Raw genomic sequence first — 20,386 nt, 5'->3', positions numbered from 1 at the left:
CGCCAGGGCCTTCTGCCAGGGATGCTGAGCTTGGTGCCTGGGTGGGACTGAGCAGGACTGAGCACAAGTAGCCAGCATGCAGCTGAACACCTCTTCTAAACAGATTTCTGTTTTTTGCCCCCACAGAATCTCAGAACCTGCCAAAGCAGCCCCCACTGATGCTTGCCCTGGGCCAGGCCTCGGAGTGTTTGCGGCTTATGGCTCGCGTGGGCTTGGGCTCCTGTTCCTTTGCCAGAGTAGACGACTATTTGCACTAGCTACCAGAGCAAGATGGAGTTGACGTCATTGAGTGCTGCCCTTCACCTTCCGTTGCTGCCACTCTACATGACCACCTCGTTCAATAGCCTGACCTCCTTTCCAACACCCCCTCTAACACAAACACACACTGCCTGTGAACTGATTGAGTGAGTCCCTCACTGTGTGGCTATTCCCAACCCCAGGAACGGCTGGCAGATCTTACCTATCTCTCTGCCATTGCTGTGGCTCCAGCGGCACGCAGTATTTCGCTGGTTATTCTAATGTAGCACCTTCTGATGTAGGGATTTCTCTTTTGGTTTGAGTTGTTTCTCATGGATCCACCAATATTTTATCTGGAGAGTTTTGCTGAGCTGGTTTCTGCTGATTTACTGAGGAAGCTCATCAAGTTGCTGACAGCTTGTTCTTTTCTTCCCTTCTCCCTCCATTGTGCACATACAGCATCATCTTCTGTGCTAGTTATCTGAACTCTTCTCACAGCAGCAGCTCAGAGGGAATTTTCTATTTTATTTGAATCCTGTATATTAAAAAGGTCTCTTCCACCTCCACAAAGTCATTGATGTATTTATTGCCCACAGACTCAGTCCCAGCCATACATACAACTCTTCAGGAGATCTGGTGAGGTACGTCCTGTCGTGCGCTAGTGATGAAAAGTGGAGGAGCTTGGTCCTTCATGGTGCATGCCTCTCTTAAGAGACATCCTTGTCTTTGTGAGTGGGAAGATTAGAAGACTTGACATTGCCTCTGTTAGTGGCTGAAATATAGCAGCATCTCACAGCCCTGAGAAATGGGTACATCAAGCTCTCACAGCAGTTAGAAGGACAAGACTGATGAATATTAAGTTATCTACTAGTGTGTTGGTAGAAGCAGGAAAGTTATCAACTAGTGTGTTGGCCTCCAGGAAACATCCATGGATGCTGCTGGTTGGGCTGTCAGTTTAGGTGTTAAATCACAACCACCCCTTTTTCTTCATATAGGGGGGCTCTGTCACTAAAACTCAGTAACAATAGTACTTACTGCCTCTCCCCAGGTAACACCGATCTAAATGAGCACTTTTAAGTTTTGGAAGTGTCTTGGGAACAGTAAGCTGGCCTGTTCTTACCCTTGCAGGTGGCACATGCTGAGATCAGGCTGTGGTTTAGATCAGTACCAACTTTGTAAGGTCTGAGCCATTCAGAAGGAAACAGCAACATTACAGAGTGCTAAGAAAATTATTCTAGTTTCAGGCCCAAAGTAAGGATCTGTGCATGAGTAACCTCCAAGTAAGGCAGATTAATGTTTCCCTCTGCAGTATGTATCAAACCCAGGGACTTGAGTGCTGCTGAGCTTCTGGCATTCAAATCATCTGCCTGTAAGCGCTTCTGAGCATGTACTTTCAAGTGGTGAGGCTGTGCAGCAGGACTATGTGCTTTGCATCCACTGGTATACCCTTGGGAGACTTCAGGTTTGATTTGGCTGCACAGAAGGAAGTGTAATTCTGCACCAAATGAGTTTTAGGTCAGTAGCTCTGAGGAGGGCCCAGGGGAGCTGAGACCCAACATGTATTTTACTGCTGTTTATGAATTTTTTTTTTTGAAAGGTCAGTGAAAGAGGAAGAGATTGTGTTGAAGTTTGCCCTGAAAATGGAGGTTAGCCAGTGCCAGGGCTTCATACAGACAGACAGGTTGTGTGCTGCTGAAGAAGGGAAGGTGCTGTGTGACCTCCGTGCAGAGCATTAAGGATTTTCTGCATTTGCAGGCTTGGTTTGCAGCTGGAACATAAGGTCTGAAACCAAGGTAGAGCAGGAGTCAGGTGTCCCCTACACTGCAGAAGGCAAGTATGGCAGTGAATGTGCAGATGGTGTTGGAGATGGTTGGGAATGCCTGTAACTACCTTTTAGTGAAGGTGAACGATGTATAAAGTCAGTGCTTCAGCCATGATGGCCTAAGAAAACACGCAACATGAGGTTTAGAGATGGAGATTTTTATTAGATCAACTCAGCTGAAAAAAGCAGAGGGAGGATTTCTGTGTACCGCAGCTCTTCTTCTAGACACACAGGAGCAGAGAACTGCACCATGCAGAATTTAACTTGCAAATCTGGGGCAAATCTGTTTCAGTTCTGGGAACAGCTCGTGCCTGAAAGCTCCACTACTGACTCTCAACTCTGCTCTTTGTCCTAGTGAAGGCTGTTACCCAGCCTGCAGTCCTTTCCTGGCTGCAGTTGCAGAGACACTTAACTCCTTTCTGAAGCCCTTATGTGCCTGTGCCAAACCTGAGGCAGCACTTGAACTTGTCCTGGTGAGAGATTCTTCTGCAGGCTCTCCATTTCTTAGATCCAGGCTTAAGGCATGCTGAGGGGCTTATTGTGGGAACTTAGGCTGGAAATACCATGGTGCCTGGCTTTGCCTTTCACATATGGCGGCTTCCTCCGCTGTTGGTCACCATTCAGTTTGCTGCTGTCTGGCTGCAGTCAGGCCTCTCTCATCTTTGTAACATAATCTTTATCTCTTTCTAAGCTTTTTTGTTCCTCCTTTTGGTGGTTCCTTTAAGCCAAGTCTCTGTCATGTGTCATATTAATGCCTCAGTCTCTCAGCAAAGCTGTACTGACTATCCTGGAGCATTTTATTTTGCATTGTTTTCCTCTTCACTACAAAAACCCCAAGAGATGCTCCTAGATACTGCATTATTCAGGTGCCAAGAAATTCTGGTGTGATGAGATGGTGTGTCTGGCTTCTCATGGAGAGCATCCCTGTGGTAGAAACCATCTTGCTCTTCTGTCAGGGTTAGTGCTGAGGGGTCACAATCTTACTGGTGATTAATTGTCAGTGTCCCTCACTGCCATGAATGATGTGCAGCACTGATGATGGCAGCAGATCCCTGTAGATGAGAAAGCAATGATGCTTTCCACGTCTTGCACTCAAAGTGATAAGCCAGCTTGAGTTGTTCTTCCTTTTCTGCTTGACCCACTTCCTGACCAGCCTTACTGCTGTAACCAATACCCATCGCTGCTGCCAGCTTCATCTTGCCTGCTCTTGTACCTGCTGTTCTGATTCTAGTTTTTGAGGAGTGCAAAGGCTTTTCTGCTGTGACATATCTGTCACCCGTTACTTGTTTGGGTTTTTTTATTTCAAGTGTTCTTGTGGTTTTACTAGTGGTTTCTGATTGTTGTACTCAGACTCTGACTAAAGCAACCATGACTCCATGTGGGGATGCGTAAGTGTGTTTGTGGTGTGTGGGGTGTAGGTGTAGGCTTCAGCCTACCATGGATTTCTAGACAAGATGTCTGACTTGGTTTTCCCAGACTATTTTTCAAAGCCTTTTGGTCTTTGAATGTCCCTGGCTGCTCCTTGATGTTTCATGTCAGCTGAGGCTTGGTTTCAATTGTTACAGTCATTAAAAAAAAACAAACAGAACTGAACTGAATTGAGGTTTTTAACTTTTAATTGTGGTTGTGCATCTAACCAGAAGCTACGTGCAGTTTAAAAGTTATTTTTTTTAAAGTGATCTGGGATTTGTTATTCCAAATGCTTCATACTTTGCTCAGAAACAGGTCTTAGAATCATAGAATAATAAGACCAGGTTGGATGGGGCCTTGAGCAACCTAGTCTAGTGGAAGATCATCCACTTCGAACCCCCTGCCACGGGCAGGGACACCTTCCACTAGATCAGGTTGCTCAAGGCCCATCCAACCTGGCCTAAGAACACCCCAGCTGAGACTCTGCTTCATCTGGGCAATCCCTCACAGTGTGACTTCTCCCAGGAGTCCTTCAGTAAAGCCACGCAAATGATTGAGTAGCGCCTTGTAGAAACTGCTGATGTCCCATTTCTAGGTGAGTAGGACAAGGTCTCAGCTATGGCCCTGTTTTATCATATAATGAATCACAGACTGGTTTGAGTTGGAAGGAACCCTAAGGATTATCTAGTTCCAACCATCCTGCCACAGGCGGGGATACCTTATAATGTTGATGCCTGTGTTGCTCTCTACTGGGCTGGACTTCAGATCCTAGGAAGAGGTTTTTCCAAACTACAGCCAGGCATTGCTCACGTTTCTCATCATGCAGTCCCAAGAGAGGCTTTATAGCTATGGCATACTTCTCAGGACATGAAATGCTGCCGCTATAATAACTAAACCTCTTATAGCTCTTCTGTGTCTGCACATCTAGGGGGTCTCAGCTGTCCACTAATCAGTCCAGAGTCAGCACCAAAGAGCTGTAATCTACAGAGTAGCAAGCACACTCCAGCTACTTGGCTGGTGGACTTGGCAGTCCTGGGGTGACAGTTGGGCTTGATGATCTTTAAGGTATTTTCCACCCTAGTTGGTTCTATGATTCTATGTACTCTGGACACCAGCCACTCTACCCATTTTCCTCCAACACTGCATTGCAGCAAGGGCCTCTCAGAAAGATAATGTTTCACAGGGACCTAGTGAAAACCTGCTTTTAAGGGTGTTGAACTGCAGCCTTGCACATCATGGGCTTTTGTTTTGAGCCTAATGCCCTGCCTTGTTAAGTGGCCCTTTGAAAAACAGCATTTTGGGAACTCCAGACTTGGAGCCTTGTTCTTTGGGGGTTCTGTTTAGAGAGCTTCATGGAGCTGAATTGCATCACCAGGCTTTTCTCCTCACAGACAAGGGTTCGTGCTGTCCGCACAAGCAGTGAGTGCAGTCACATCAACAGTAACATGGGAGAACTTCGGAATGATTGATCCAGGAGGTGGATGCATTGGAGTAGGTGGGAAAAATGCTTCTGGGAGCTGTATCCACCTCATACACCTTGTATTCCAATTCTGACCATCTTAGTGGCTTCTGCTGGATGCATTCCAGGGCTGTGTCTCCTGTACCAGGGGAGCCAAATCTTGTTCCTCTTAGAACCATCTTGTTCTGAATGACTCCTCTTGTGGCTTCATGATCCTATCCTAGCAGGTATTTAACAAAAACTGATTCAAGACTTGCAGGCTTGAGTGAGCTCTCAGTCAGGCTTTCCTGCAAGCAGGCAGGGCAGCAGTCTGTTTCCCATCCGTCCTTAGATGTGCTCTCAGAGCCAGCTGTTTGGGGGAAGCTTCTTACTGCTCTCAGGTCTCTTTTCTTGCTCCTTTGCCTCACACAGTCCCAGTGTTCTCTCATCTGTGTGACCACCAGAGGTAGTATCTGTAATGTTTGGCGCTGCAGAAGCTGCAGGGTCAACACTGCAGGTCGTGGCTACAGCGTCTTCATTGAGCATGGACATGGCAACTCCAACTGCTCTTCCTGGGCTTGTTTCTGCTGCGCTGGCCTGAAGGGCAGATCTGTGTGTGACCATCCCTTTTTGTCATCGTTCAGGGTCCCGTCAGCCTGCAGCTTGGCTGGCTGTAGCACTTCTGTTGTTCTTTTGGAGTTGGTTAGGAATTTAGCCTTTCTGTGTGGCCAGCATCACAGAGAGAGACCTCCAAAGTAAGCACCGAGTATGTGACATCTAGGTGTTTGGGGGAGGTTGTCCAGCGGCTGCTCTCCTTCCCTTCCAGCTCCCACGTGTACCAGAACTGCAGCTTATTGCTGTGGGACATGCGGTAGAAGGTGTGTGGTTCCCAGTGCTATAGAATCATAGAATCATAGAATAATTAGGGTTGGAAAGGACCTTAAGATCATCTAGTTCCAACCCCCCTGCCATGGGCAGGGACACCTCGCACTAAACCATGTCACCCAAGGCACTATCCAGTCTGGACTTGAACACGGCCAGAGATGGAGCATTCACAACTTCCTTGGGCAACCCATTCCAGTGCCTCACCACTCTCACAGTAAAGAACTTCTTCCTTATATCTAACCTAAACTTCCCCTGTTTAAGTTTGAACTCATTACCCCTTGTCTTATCACTACAGTCCCTAATGAAGAATCCCTCTCCAGCATCCTTGTAGGCCCCCTTCAGATACTGGAAGGCTGCTCTGAGGTCTCCACTCAGCTTCTCTTCTCCAGGCTGAACAGCCCCAACTTTCTCAGCCTATCTTCATATGGGGGTGCTCCAGCCCCCTTATTATCCTTGTGGCCCTCCTCTGGACTTGCTCCAACAGCTCCATGTCCTTATGTTGAGGACACCAGAACTGTACACAGTACTCTTAAGTGAGATCTCACGAGAACAGAGTAGAGGGGCAGGATCACCTCCTTCAACCTACTCGTCACGCTTCTTTTGATACAGCTGAGGATACAGTTGGCTTTCTGGGCTGCGAGCGCACACTGCCGGCTCATGTCCAGTTGCTCATCAACTAACACCCCCAAATCCTTCTCTGTTTGTATTTCCAATATCCTCGTGGTGCTGACTGTGCTGCTGCCCACCCGATGTGGACACCAGGAGATGCAGCTGTGACTGGTGCGGAGAATGGGCCCCTTTGAGGGCATTGTTCCTCGTGGCTGTGTATACCAGGCATTTTGCCGTCTGCTTCCTTGTTCCTTCTGGTTTTTCACAGTGACATCTCAACCTGTCCTTGAGCTGTGTCCTTATTTTTCACACAGTCTTATTAAGGCATCTTTACTGTTCTTTAAATAGCTTTGTTCTTGAGGCTTCCTTGAACAACTGGAACAACCAAAGCTGGTGTAACTAGCTCTGGATATTGAACTTATCATTTTCCTCCTTAGAAATCAGGGGTTATGAGCTGTCTTCTTCTTCAGCAAAGCAAACCTTGTTGGATTGCTGCAATGCTGCTGTGCTTTGGTACCTGTTTTTTAATACTCACATAGCACATGTTGCTTAGATGCAAGTTTCAGAGTTCCTTCTGCCATCATGGAGTTGAATGAGAAGGTGAACTGTGGCAGCCGGGCTGTGTGGTAGCACATAGATGCCATGAAGGTGCACAACACAGCATTGGGAAGTGCTTTCCATGAAGAAGCAGTGTGCAGACTTCAACTGCCCCATGGGACAACAAGCAGAGAGGTCCATCACACTTCAGTCCCATGGAGCTGGTCACAGCATGAGAGAAGGAACATGTTCCTTGAAAAGGTGGTCCTGGTCCACCCAGGATGCCCCTTTGTAGAAGAAATAGCTTCCTTCAAACCCTGCCAGTGTTAGAGCAGCCCGAGTTGTGGATCTGGAGCAGAGTAGGTCTCTTGTAGAGAGCTGGTTTGGGGCTCCAGCTCTGCATGTCCATCCCTAAATGTTACTGCATGAAGGTTGAGGGGGGCCATGACAGGGGAGATGTGCTGTGTGCTGCTGGGACCCTTCTGCCCTAGTGATGGAGGGACCTCCAGTTCAGCAGCTCCTAGACAGAGACAAAATCTGGCTGTGAGCCATGTCCCATCTGCTGTGTAGGTCAGAGAGCTGGAGGTAGTGTTGGTGGGTTGTGTGTGTGGGGATGTTACAGCAGATTTGGGGAGGAAAGGGGAGCGGTTGAGAGCTCAGAGGTCTCCTCCAGAGGAAGCGCTAGCTGCTCTCCACCATCCCGCTCTGCAACAAGAGGTGGCAGGGGATGAACGAATGAACATGGCATGTCTGTCCCTCTCCCTGCATCCCACACCAGTGCACAGAGCCCAGCAAGCCACAGGTTCATCCAGGCCTGAGGAGCATGTCCTGCTGGCTGTGTTTTCTTCCAAGAGGGAGGCTTAACTCTCTCGTGCTCGCAGGAAGCCAAGTCCTGTGTGGGATTTACACTCGCATTGCTGCAGAAACATTCCTGGAGACCATGCAAACCTCTGCTCCTTGTTGATCTTCCTCTGGCCCGGCAGACACTCCACTTGGGTCCAGGCATGTGCTCTGACCGCTTTGCTTGGGAGGGCTTTAGATGCATTCTTCCTCCAGGAGGGAGCACAGGGTGGTTTTGCAGGCTGGGCTCTTCACAGGCTCAAATGTGGAGAAAGGAGAAGCAGCAGCAGCTCTGGGGATAATCAGTATTGTAAAGAAAACTTTAAGAAACACACAAGTGTGGTGACTTCCGGACCAAGGACTCTGCATATGCCTTTGATGGGGATTGACTCTCTAGGTCCTACCTGTGCATGTTCCTCACAGCTCTCCAGCTGGGGCAGGCAGAAGGAGGCTGCCAGCACCGTCATGTTCAAGCCCCAAGACCTGCCCACCATGCAGTTAAACTCTCTTCTGCTGGTTGCTCAAAACTCAGGTATGAAATGCTGAGCTGAGGTCTTTGCAGGTTTCCAGCCAGCCCTGGATGAGTGGCCACCACTGACCTGTGATGGAGCGGATCTCCTCATTGCCTACAGAGGCAGGAGGGGGAGTCTGCTCTTTGGTACATCCTAAATGAACATTACATGAATTGTGCACATTGGTTCAGTTTAAGCGTAGTATTTGTGAATGAAGTTATCTGATGCTTCGCATGAAAACTTCAAAAAGGGGAGGGGGGGATTTTAACTGGGAAAAAGCCTATGAAAATATAGTGGAATTATGGTAAAGAAACTGACATTCTGCTGTATATTGACAGAATTATTTTTATTAAAATACACATCCCTGTGCAAGAGCCAGCGTGGAGCCGTGTGCTTTGTCAGCCCAATGCACGGGGCTTCTCAACATTTTCACCTCTCGTTGGCAATAGCATCTTGTAACACCTTCCACATTTTGTTGACACAGCTCTTTCTGCAGGTCAAAAACTTCCAGATTAGCTGTGTGCCATGGCAAGAATTGCTTTTTCTCCTTGAGCAATTCTTGTAATTGCTTGTAATTCTCCACTTGTAATATTCTGGTTGGGGGCCTACGTGGTTTTGGTTTGCAGCAGTGTTTAAAACAAATGGAGGAAATCATCTTTGCAACCCTCCAATGTGAATGATTGGGAAAGGCTGCTTAGTAAGGGAAGTGTTTAAAGAGTCTCTGAAATACAGGTTGGGGTCTTCTATCCACGAGCTTACCACCTTTGCATTACACATGGTGCAGATCCACTTTTTCTTTCAGAAGACAACATGGCCATCATAGCCATCGGTGTTACGTGCTCTCAAGGTATAACTCTGGAGCTTTATGTCTGTAAACAGCCAGGTGCCACCCACGAGGTGTTTGTCCCCCAAAATCTGATTCTGCTTCAGCTTCCCTTTCCACCACTGCATCATCCCATGGTGCTTATGATTCGTGGGATGGGTTTTTCCTGTCCTCCGCCTACATTCAATACTCTAGAAAATAACAGTCCTGCCTGTTTTGTAGTCGCGAGCATAAAACACTGATGAGGCTTTAGGCTGAGGATCAGTCCATGGCACTTACCACTTGAGGGGTTTGTGTCCTCACCCTCTGGGCACTGCAGACTTTGGTGTTCATCTCCCTTACTTACTTTGCAGCAGCCACCAGCATATTTGGAAGTTGATAAAGGATCTAGGTCTTCTCCCTAAACCCTCCACTCCAACCACCTGATTTTGGAGTGCCTGCAATGCCCAGGGGGCAGAGAGCATGCTGTAAGGACAAAAAGACTTACTTGTGGGTAAGGGTAACCTTACCTATGGGTCAAGACCTGGCCTCACTATCATGTTCCCAAAGAAGCATGCAGTGATAAGGCACGGTTTGTGCCAAGCCTGGAGAAACACAAGCCCATGGCAACAGGGGCGTTCAGTCACACCATGCCCTGGGCTTGCAAGATGTCTCCTCGGGCTGAAGAATCAGGAAAAATTCAAAGAGCACCTTGTGGCAATGAGTCTTTATTATTATGTTTATATATTTATTATAAATATTTGCTCCACTGGGGACATCATGACACGGCAGTGACAGCGGAGCAACTTGGTGGCCACCGTCACACTGGTCCTGGGGTGGTCCGGGCTGGCTCCACCTGCAGTGACGGTGCCCACTGCCATGGGACCCTTCGAAGAAGCGCCACGAGCGCCATCAGCTCCCTCCAGAGACAGGAGGACTGGATGGGCGAGTTAGATGGTGGACAGTGGAAGGAGGATTTAATTTTTTATTCTGAAGGTTTTGTATGGCTCTCTTCACCCAGGGCTTCTTGGGGTCGGCGCAGACCTCATCACCAGTGGCAGCCAATATCCTGCATTGAGAAAGTGAGGAAAGAGAGTGAAAACATGAACTGTGAGCTATTCCTTCCACAGGCACTACTTTTCCCCTCCCTGTGTGCAGCGCCATCCTGGATGGAGGCTTGGAGCCATCTCCAGCAGCCTGTGCCCTTCTCAGGCTGATGGTCCATCTCTGAGTCTTCCCAGACCACTGGCATTAGCAGAAAGCACCAAAAGCAAGTTTTTTTCCCCTCTGCCCACCCCACAGAGCTGTCTTCCTACCACAGCCCTGCCCAGGTCTGTGCTCCCAGCCAGGACCAAGCTGTTGGTAGGGACAGGAGAAGCTGCTCCAGCTCCCAGCCGTGCTGCAGTGCAAACCCCGGGGGTACTCACACGACTGCAGGCAGGGAGCAGCCTTGGGGCGTCTTGTAGAAGCTCTTCACGTGTCGGACAGTTCTCTGCGCATAACTGGTGCAGCATTCAGTGGGCCTAATGTGGGCTGTCAAGGGAAAAGACAGATGTGACGATGCCCTAATTGCATCGCCAGACAGCTACACTGCAGGATATTGAACATGTGATGGGGGCTGTGGAGCTTCTTGGCAGCTCCCACAGCACCCCGCAGCAGGGATTGGTTTCCCTCCGTGGTAGCAAGCACAGGAATGGGAAACGTGGACATTAGGGGGGAGGGGAACATGTGGGACCCACAGCCCACGCTGCTGCGGTGTATGGTGAGGTTGGGGTGCCCAGCCAGTGGAAGAGGTTTTGGGGGTTTTTAAGCTGGGGGCACAACTTGCAAGGTATTTTGGGAGTCTCCAAACCGCTGCAACAGGCTCCCCCCTCCAATCACTTGCTCATCCAACTGAGACCTGGGGAACAGCTGCCAGAGGCTACTCCAAGCTCCTGCAGCATCTCTGCAGGGTTGGCTTTGCTGAGGCCACTTGCACCCCAGGATGTGCCACCCTGCCCTGACTAGGGGGATGCACCTCCTGCCAGCAGCGCCATCCATGCTCCCCACCAGAGTTTCTTGCCCTGACCTCCCCAGTGGGGACAGGCGGAACCCAGCCTGCAGCAGTGGCCCATGGGGTGCCTTACCTGTGATGTGGTGCAGGGAGAAGGTGAGGAGAAGGGTGAGCAGCAGGACTGTCCTTGCAGCGAACATGGCGGCAGCGCGGGGGCTTTTCCTCTGTCCTGCTTTGTGCTACCTTGCCCGGTGTCTGTGCCTTTGGCTTTCACCGTGCCATAATTTATCCTCTGCATACCACCCACTTTAACCGCTTTTCCCCAAATTTCAGACATGTTCTAAGAAGTCTCTTAGGCAAGGGGATTTCTGTCGTTTATTCTGGGGGCAGATCCAGTGGCAAGTCAAAGAGGCTGAGGAGTGGGGCAGCCACTTCTGCTTTCTACAGAAGAGCCATAGGGCTGAAAGGGGCTTCCAGGAGGCTTCAGGGGAAGCGAAATTTACTCAGGAAAGCAGATTATAAACAATGTTCTGTGATGACAAAATGTCAAGTCTAATGCTTTCTTCTTCATTTCTAACAGGAGAGACAACCCAAAATCTCTGAGCAGCTACAGGTCAGTGACAGGTTTAGCTGGTTTGCCTGAGTCATAAAAAGCGAGTGACTGATGAGTCCCCTCCAAAGCAGCCTCCCCAACCACCCTGCCCATACCAACAGCCTTGGGTTAGGCACTGAAGCACTCAGCATTGGATGGGGTGGGATGAAAAAGCTGCACTGGACTGAGCTAGGAGGGGTCCCAGAGCAAGTGGTGACAGAGATGCTTTTGGTGGGTTCAGGAGACTTTATAGAAGGGGAAGAAATGGGGCAACAGAAGTGAGGTGTCTGTATCTGAGCCCAAGACTGAGCCCAAGCATTGCCTCCACCTCCCATACCAGCAGTGGGATTGGCATGGGAGGGTCAGAGGGATGGAGGTGTGTGGTTATCAGTGTACAGACAGGTCATTTCTGCAGGGAGATGGGACAAACCTTGGCACAACCCCAAGAGAGTCATCCCAGACCCCAGAGAGGACCCCAAGGGCAGCATCACGCAGCACTGGTGGACATCAGCCCAGCTTCCATGCAGAGATCTGCTCCCTGGGAAGCCAAGATGCAGCTGCAAGGAGGGGGTGAGACCTGGTGGGAACCCAAATGGGATGATGCTGAGTGGGAGCATGGGAGAGGACCTGGCTGTGGCTTGGGAATGAGGCAAGGCAGGGCTTCTTGGAGGAGAGAAAGGTGGAAATCGACTTCTTTGAAGATTATCTCATGTTTGTGCAAGTTCTCTAGAAGAAGAAAGGAGAAGGAAACAAATCAAATGTGCTGACGACTCTGTTTTGGAAGAACGGTCTGCAGGCCATTGGGTCTGGTGACCTGGCATGATAGCAGAGTGGGCATGCAGAGAGCTGGGCACAGCACCGCTGGTTTCTAATGACGCCTTCCCCAGGCAAGGGCTCTGCAGGGAGAAGACACCTGATACACAGTCCCTGAGCCCCCTTGCACAGCCTCTGCATCCCCCAGGATCTCCCGCCTGCCCTTTTGCAGCTCCCGCCACCTCGCTGATGTACAGACCCTTGAGCCCAACAAGCCACCAGGGTCACACCACCTCCCAGGCATCTGTTAAAAGCGAAATTACTTATTAAAGTAATTAAGGGAGGAACTGAGCAGATGCCTTTCTCCATCCAACATCTCCTCACACAGGAAACGTCACATGCCAAGCTCCGAGCTCGCTTTTCAGGATCTTCTGAGGCACACGGCCACTGCTCCTTTCCCCTAGCTGATTAACCCTGTCCCGTCAGAAGCATTAGTAGATGCCTCCACTGTCTGTTCCTCATAAAGCAAATGAGTGCATGTGGGGTATTTGAAGGCCTGGAGAGGCCCCAGGAGGTTCTCTGGAGGACTGGGTTTTCCCCTGCTATTACCGTCCCAGCTGTGGACCTTTGGGCTTGGTTTCAGTCTCCTCCAGCCCCTTCCAAACTGCCATACCTGGGTGCCCGCGATGACCTCACAGGCCACCTCCACCAGTGGCAGAGTCTCCTCCACATATGTGGAGCTCCAGGGCCTCCTCCACGTTTGCCTGGTTAGGTAAATGCAAAGGCAAGGAGCCATCTGTGTAGAGAGAAGAGGAGGGACAGGCTGTGCACATGATTTTATTCATGTCTACACCAACCGCAACCTCACTATAGTTGAATGCAGCCCTCTCTAGAGGAAACCTTCATCACCATCAACCATGGCCAAAAAGGCAAAGGCAAAACTGTAACAATAACCAACCTTCATAAATCCACCAGACCCTTCTTCCAGTGCCATGGCTAGGAACAGGAGAATTGGAAAAGGCAATGTGTCAAGGGAAATAGTGTAACAAACTCTATGGTAGAGGCTGTACAGCAAAAAGATCTTACAAACAGAGGTCAAATCTAGATCTCAAATGGTGATACAAAACCATTTAGCATTAGATGACCTATTAGAGGCCAGTGGAGGAGTTTGTGCTCTCATTAACACTGTGTAGGCCAAGACAGAAGAATAGAAACAGATGTAATGACAATCCAAAGCCACCTAAAAGCTTTTCATAAAATTCATAACCCATCCCTTTTTCTGGGTGGGGTTGGCACCAGGCATGGTTTGCAAATGTACTTAAAATGTTGTTCAAATCTGTATGTATAGGGCTAATGGCTATAATATTAACCCTCATGTTTGTTCAACTCATTACTGGTTGTGCCAAGATTGTATGTCTAAGCAGCGAGCAATTCCACAACAAAGAGAAAGCTGATGGCAATGGAAATGGATGAGAGAGAAAAAGAAATTAAAGCTGAAGTAAACCAACTCTTTAATATCACAGAATCACAGAATCACAGACTGGTTTGGGTTGAAAGGGACCTTAAAGCTCATCCAGTTCCAACTCTCTGCCATGGACAGGGACACCTTCCACTAGACCAGGTTGCTCCAAGCCCCATCCAACCTGGCCTTGAACACTGCCAGGGATGGGCAGTGTTCAAGGATAGCCACAGCTTCCCTGGGCAACCTGTGCCAGGGCCTCACCACTCTCACAGGGAAGAACTTCTTCCTAAGATCTCATCTCAATCTCCCCTCTGTCAGGTTAAAGCCGTTCCCCCTTGTCCTGTCCCTACAGGCCCTTGTCCAAAGCCCGTCTCCAGGTTTCTTGTAGCCCCTTTAGGCACTGGAGCTGCTTTAAGGTGTCCCCAGAGTCTTCTCTTCTCCAGGCTGGACAAGAAGTGTCTCTTCTTCTCAGCCTGTCTCCAGAGTCTGTCTTGGCCTCCAGCCTGTCTTGTAGCCCTCCCCTGGCAGCTGTGCTGTGGTCTTCCAGGACAGCAGGTCCTGAGTTACCCAGATCTTCCCATAGAACCCACAACCACTGTCCCAGACAGGTGCCCTTCTCCTGTCCTGGGTCTGGACCCTCTGTTGGAAGCTTCTAATGCACGTCATGGCCTCATAGCCCCACTCCTGTCCTATCCGCAGGTGACAGCAGCTGCAGAGGTCTGTGCTAGTTGGAGAATTCAGCTCTGAAGGATGGCCCAAGCCCCACTGTACTGGATACATGGAGCTGGCAGGGACCCATGTGGCAGGGGCTGGTGCGACTCACATGCACCATGGGATGGGGTAAGAGGCCTCTCAATGGGCTAAGCTAGGGCTGAAATCACGGTGATGCTGGTTCTGTGCTGGCACATCTCTGCCAGGAGCCGATGCTAGGGAAGGCGGATTAAAGACCAGGCTAGAGATGAGGTGCTGGGCTCCCAGGCATGCTGTGCTCACCCCCTGCACAGTGCCAGGCTGGGTATCCCTGCACAGTGCCCTGGGGTCGGTGCTGCAGCCATGCCACAGCCGCCAGGAGAGGGCACCAAGACCAAGCAAACAGGGTGCCTCCATGGCCTGAAGAGGCCATGGTTTGAAAGGTTTCCTCAAACTGAATCATCTCCTGGTGCGCCCAGGAGGCAGCAGGAAGAGCTCCCGTCCCACCCCAGCCCATTGCCTGGCTCCATGCCTCGGCACGACAGGCAGCAGCACAGTTGCTGGGGCTGGGAGGAGAAATGCCACCACCACTCTCCCATACCACATGAATTAAACCTTTATTTGGTGGCTGTGCTCAGCAGGCAGGTGCTGGTGGGGCTGGCAGGACCCCAGGAGCTGGTGCCTGGCTGGTCATTGCGGTGCAGGGCTCTGGGGATTCAGTGCCCACCCTCAGCAGCGGGGTCCTCTGCAGCCCATCCCAGGAGGATGACTGTAAACCTTCCTTCCCACCAGGACGTTGGGTAGCCTATACCAAGACACCCACTCTACATCATGGAGCACGAAGTCCCTTCCTATTTTGAAGTCTTTCAACTCTTTTCTCCACCCAAGTCACCTCTGGATTTGCACAGACCTTGGTCCCATTCCTGGTCTCAAACCTGCCAAGAGGAAAGGTGAAGCTTGGTGAGAAACAAGAGCTATAACACCACACATGTCCATGCCATCCTCTCTACCCTGCTCTTCTGCTCCGCTTCCTTTGGCCCTGCATGCTGCCCGTGGGTACTTGACATCCTACAAGCAGTTTATCCTGCAGCCCAGTGTCTCTACTGCTTGTGCAGAGCCTTCAGGAGCTGAGATGGACTGTGAGTCCTAACCTCTTACCTCCGCCCTGTAGAATTGGCCAGACAGTCATGCCCTCTCTCTTCACATAGGAAGACAGCCACCCATAGACTGCGCCATGCAGACCTGGCCTAGTCCTGTCCCCAGAACCTGTGACCTGAACCATGAACTGAATGTGTAGTGACAGCACAGCAGTGGGAAAATTACCAGGACTTACACAATTGCTGGGGAAGAGCACTCCTTGGAAGTTGTGTAGAAATCCTTCAGGTTAGCCAGCTGTAAAAGGGACTCCTGTAACTGAAGCAGCACTCGAACAGTGTGTGTGGAACTGGAGAAGGCAAAGAGAGACAGTGAAGACTGGCTTTGGAAAGCAGTCTTTAAGACCTTCCCCCATGAAGCAACTGATGCACACAACATCCCCCTGTTCTGCAGATGCTGCCATGAGGAGCCCGAGGTGCCCTGCTCCATTTCCGGGGCTGGAGGATGCTTCAGCTTATCCCCCAGCACCGACAGCCCTCAACCAGCTTTGCCAAAGCCACCTAGCCCTGGGAACATCCTTCCCTGCACCACAGGACATGCAGCCCTGCCCCAACCAGGGAGTTGCTCCTCCTGCCATCGGCACTGTCCCTGCTTTACACTGCAGTTTCTTGCCCTGACCTCCCCAACAGGACAACTCTCAGCCCTCACTTGCAGCAGAGGCCCACGAGGAGCTTTACCTTCATCACAGCATGGGGACAGGGTGAGCAGCATGGCGAGCACCAGGACCATCCTTGAACTGAGCATGGTGGCAGCGTGAGGGCTCTTCCTCAAGGGTGCTGCTCTGCCTTCTCCTTGGAGCTCATCTGTGAGCTTAGGCAAGGCAGTGCTGCAATAGCCCTTTTCCAAATAATTTTGACCAACTTCGAGTGAAAGTCCTGTGGGTTTCCTTTGACCCAGGGGATTTCCATGTCATGTGGGATCTTCAGGGTTACTGACTCTGGTGGTACCTAGAAAGAACTTTGTACATCGAGGGAAAGCCACAGAGTCTGCAAGGGAAGTGAAATCCTCCTCCACAGAGGCGTAACCCCAAGGGCTCTCAAACCCACATAGAGGGGATTCGTGATGACAGAGAAGGCAAAGCCTGGCTTTCTCTGTAAAGTCACTTATTAGCCCCAGAGCCAACACAGACATGGAGATGGCTGGATGGCTTCTGAACTCAATGGGAAGCGTAAGTGGAAATGCAGTGACTGCTGCTGCCATCAGCCCTCTGTGGCTCAAAAGCTGCAAGATGTCAAATACCTCCGGAAATTGCATCACATTCCATGCTGTTCCTATGGAGAGGAATACAAGCTTTCTACCAAACGTCTTTGTTTATGGCTGGGAAGCATGAGGTGAAGGGAGAAGGGGGTGCAGCCAAGCCCTCCCTTGGACATGAGGCTGGCTTAGCCCCTTTGCTTCAGGGCAGGAGGCTAAATCAGGCTAAGGGAAGTGGAAGGAAGAGCTCGTGTCCACAGTTCTAAAGTGTTTTTCCAACACCTTCCTCTCTTCACAGCCTTGAAGCCTTCAGGGACCTGCAGAAAGGGGGTCAGCTTCTCTGTGTTAATCTGGGGACAGCTTCCCGTCACTGTGCTCAACTTCCCTTCCTGCTTAGCCACCCAGAGCACCAGACCCTTCTGCAGCTCCTTGCCAGGCATCCAGGCATGCACAGCCCCTGGTCTGAAGCTTGTTGCCCCATTGCCTCTTTTTTTCCAGGCTATAAGCAGATGCATGGAGCAGCAGCATTCCATGCAGATCCCTGGGCACCACAGTTCCCCCTTCACCCACTGTGAGGTACCCAAGGGGTACCTCAAGCCCTTCTTCACATTGCCACTTCTCTGCCCCTTTGGAGCAGGACATTATGGCTGGGACTGCACCATCCTTGGATGCTAATTCAAAAACCTGGGGGAAACCCACCCAATGCTGAGAAATGCTCAGGACATGCCCAGGGCTCCTCAACCCCAGCTGCAGTGGTAGACACATCCTGCCGACGATGGCTCAAGAAGCTTAGGCAGGGTATGCCGAGGCTCTTCCCAACCTAGTAGACATGATTAAAATACACACAGAGATGCCTGTAGCTGCTGTGCTTTGGCTCAGCTCCTGTGGCGAGATGGAGTCTCTTCATCTCAGAAGCATGGCTTAGCTTCCTCCTCCTCAGGAGGAGATGGCGTGAGGCCACCTGTGCTGTGCAGCAGCCAGAGGACTAAAAATAAAGCATTTCTGGACAGGTCCCACAACCCCTAAGGACAGTGCTGCTCCTTCCTGTGTGCATTCAGCCCAGTAACTCAGTGTCTCCCTGGGCTGTAATAAACTCGTGCCCTCCTGCTGATCCCCCAAAGCATCTTTCCTTTCTCCCACAGCTTTGCAGGCGCTCCCTTTCCTTCTCAGCCACTTCCCCACCTCTGCTCTGCCCCAGGCTTCCTTCCTGCAGACTTGTGTGCCTCTATGAGAATGCCTCCCCAGACCTGGGCCATGGCTGCTGGGACCAGAGCAGCCTCCCATCCCACAAGACCATCCCAGCATGCAGCCTTTTGGAGACCACAATACTCTGAGCTGCAGCTAAACTGGCAACACTGAGCTGAGGACATGGGCCATATTGCTGCTCATATTGCCACTTCCTGAGGGCTGGACCCGGATCAACACAGAAGGATTTTGGGGATGGACTTGCTGCAAGCCCATGGCATGTCTCCCCACAGCCTGGGGCTTCACCCAACCACTCCATGCACGGAGGATGCTTTGGGTGGGCGGCCAGGGAAGCACTGTACTGGTGGCTGAAAAAGTTCAGGGGCTCCCTGCAGCCAGGCAGGGAAGAGACTGCTCTGGATGGAGAGGACCTTGGGAATTAAAACTAAAACTACCAGTGTGGGCCTGCTTCTGCAGGGTTGTGCCTGCTTATCTGGCAGAAGGTCTGGCCTGGGATGCTCTGCTTCCCCTTTCTCAGGTCTTCAAGCCATTACTATTGCAGCCAGACAATTCACAATTCTCTGGACACCCTTTGATGTTTATTCTTTTACTTTTTGGGAAGGGAAAGGCTGGTGTGCTGTCATTAACTGATGAGTGTTGGAAAGCCCCACTGCTGGCCCAAGTTCTGTTTTCATTTGGCTGGGCTCTGGAAAATTTGCTTGTTTACATAAAAAAATCCAACAGTGTCCTCCTGATCCTGCAAAAGGAGGAAGAGGAGGGAAGCTTGGGGACACCTCAGGTGCAGCCTTTGCCAGCAATGGTGCCATTGGAGGGAGGAAGGAGCTGGGCAGAACATGCTCCATGCTTGGAAATAGGTTCTCAGCAGGTAACTGAGCACACCCAGCTGTGCTGGAAAACAGCCACACTGGCACTATGCTGCTCAGGAAGCTGGGCTGCCAAGGCAGGAGCGGTATTGGCTGAGCATCACTGAGCACCTGAAACGTGTCCCCACGGAGGCAGTGGGAGGGTTACGAATAAACATTTCTCTATTAACTTCAGTTCTACCCAGTCACTTTGAGTCTTCTCCATTTAGAATATGAAACATTCTAGGTTTTCTTCTATTTAAACCTCAGCTTTCTGAGTGTAAAGCCCCTCCATATTTCTCTGGGGTGCTCACTCAAGGGTCTTCCCAGCTTCATTTTGAAGCTCTGGTTGACTCAGGATACAATCACAAACCAAAAGCAATGCTCTCGTTCCTTCCCGGAGTCAGCATTCACCCTGTGACTCCAGATACAACTGTGCCAGGTCCTACATCCTGGAAAGACAATTTGAAAAGAGGAAAACAAGAGTCTCTTCCAAAGCCTGCTTCCTATAGCTGGACACTGGGGACAAGCAAGTACTGGAAGCTGGTGATCCAAACCGCATCCTGTGCAGTAAGTCCTGCCCGGTGCCACGAGACAGAGAGGTTGCAGGAAGGACATGTCCAGGAGCCCTTTCCCAGGGGGTTATCTGCACTAAATCACTGGGCAAGCTCACCCACCGGCACAGGCAATGGACCAGAAACCCACCATGGCCAGGCTGGGAACCCTCACCACAACAGCCAAGCAGAGATGCTGCGAGGGGATGCACCTGAATGGGAAGCAGGCACTTCACCAAGGAAGCGAAAATCAGTTTGTCATGCTGGTTTTTGTGCATTTTTCAAATTCACTGAAAAAGGAGACATTTTTCCATTTTTTCCTCTAATGAGGTTGATCAACTGACTGCAGGTTAAGTGAAGGTTGGATCTGGGGTGTCAGGAGGAGCTGCTGCTCCTGAGGGAGAACGTGCTGGAGACACTTCTGTGTCAGGTAGCACTCAAGAACAAGGATGTTTTGTGAGGACTTCAGCCTCCTTTTTTCAAGCCTGACCTTTTTTGAGCTTCTAGAGTCAAAGGCAGTGGCATGAAGCCTTGTCGCTCACCTCCATCACCTGAGATGGTCACTGAAGGGGTATGACCCTGGAGAGTCCTGATAGCCTCTGCAGTTACCTGTGGAGATTAGCGGCATGGACTCAGTGCATCCTCATGCAGCGAATTACTTTATTGCCTATTGCTCTAGCTTTCATACCATTCTAGCAAAAGCTATTTTTAGCCTATTGCTCTACCTTTTATACCAAGCTGTTTTTAGCACATCATATTTAGCTTGCCCAATATACTTTGTTTCTTCTTTAACTCTTTTTTCTTTGTCAAGGGCACAGGGCCCAATCATCAAGGCCAAACTCAGTTAAGCCAA

At 50.5% G+C, this 20,386-nt stretch overlaps 3 protein-coding genes across 6 annotated transcripts in view; 1 reads left to right on the top strand and 2 right to left on the bottom strand.

Moving 5' to 3' along the window:
• LOC115619510 (ran-binding protein 10-like) overlaps window positions 1–7,923 on the top strand; it is an 83,599-nt gene extending 75,676 nt beyond the window's left edge. For all 4 annotated transcript variants that reach the window (XM_030511882.1, XM_030511881.1, XM_030511880.1 and 1 more), the window contains one exon: window positions 127–7,923. In XM_030511882.1, coding sequence (XP_030367742.1) covers window positions 127–257 — 131 coding nt within the window. In that variant the 3' untranslated portion in view covers window positions 258–7,923. The remainder of the gene's footprint in view (window positions 1–126) is intronic.
• Window positions 7,924–9,867: 1,944 nt separating this feature from the next.
• Window positions 9,868–11,285, bottom strand: CCL22 (C-C motif chemokine ligand 22). The gene is made up of 3 exons (XM_030511884.1): window positions 11,219–11,285; window positions 10,520–10,625; window positions 9,868–10,161 (listed from the first exon to the last, which is right to left on the bottom strand). The coding sequence occupies exons 1-3, from the start codon at window positions 11,283–11,285 to the stop codon at window positions 10,005–10,007; spliced, it is 330 nt and encodes a 109-aa protein (XP_030367744.1). The 3' UTR covers window positions 9,868–10,004.
• A 4,126-nt stretch (window positions 11,286–15,411) lies between these two features.
• CCL17 (C-C motif chemokine ligand 17) lies at window positions 15,412–16,481 on the bottom strand. Its single transcript, XM_030512675.1, is given in 4 exon segments — window positions 15,412–15,517; window positions 15,916–15,988; window positions 15,991–16,026; window positions 16,415–16,481. Coding segments are annotated over 4 exon segments (282 nt in total).
• Window positions 16,482–20,386: the final 3,905 nt, after the last annotated feature.

Source organism: Strigops habroptila, chromosome Z, assembly GCF_004027225.2.
Source record: "Strigops habroptila isolate Jane chromosome Z, bStrHab1.2.pri, whole genome shotgun sequence".
Classification (NCBI taxonomy): domain Eukaryota; kingdom Metazoa; phylum Chordata; class Aves; order Psittaciformes; family Psittacidae; genus Strigops; species Strigops habroptila.
This window is presented reverse-complemented; position numbering and strand designations above follow the sequence as displayed.

Coding starts and splice junctions, on each gene's coding strand:
- CCL22 (XM_030511884.1), bottom strand. CDS start 11,285: ATGTTCGCTGCAAGGACAGTCCTGCTGCTCACCCTTCTCCTCACCTTC. Junction 10,626..11,218: donor CTCCCTGCACCACATCACAG/GTAAGGCACCCC, acceptor TTCCCTTGACAG/CCCACATTAGGCCCACTGAA. Junction 10,162..10,519: donor TGCTCCCTGCCTGCAGTCGT/GTGAGTACCCCC, acceptor TTCTCAATGCAG/GATATTGGCTGCCACTGGTG.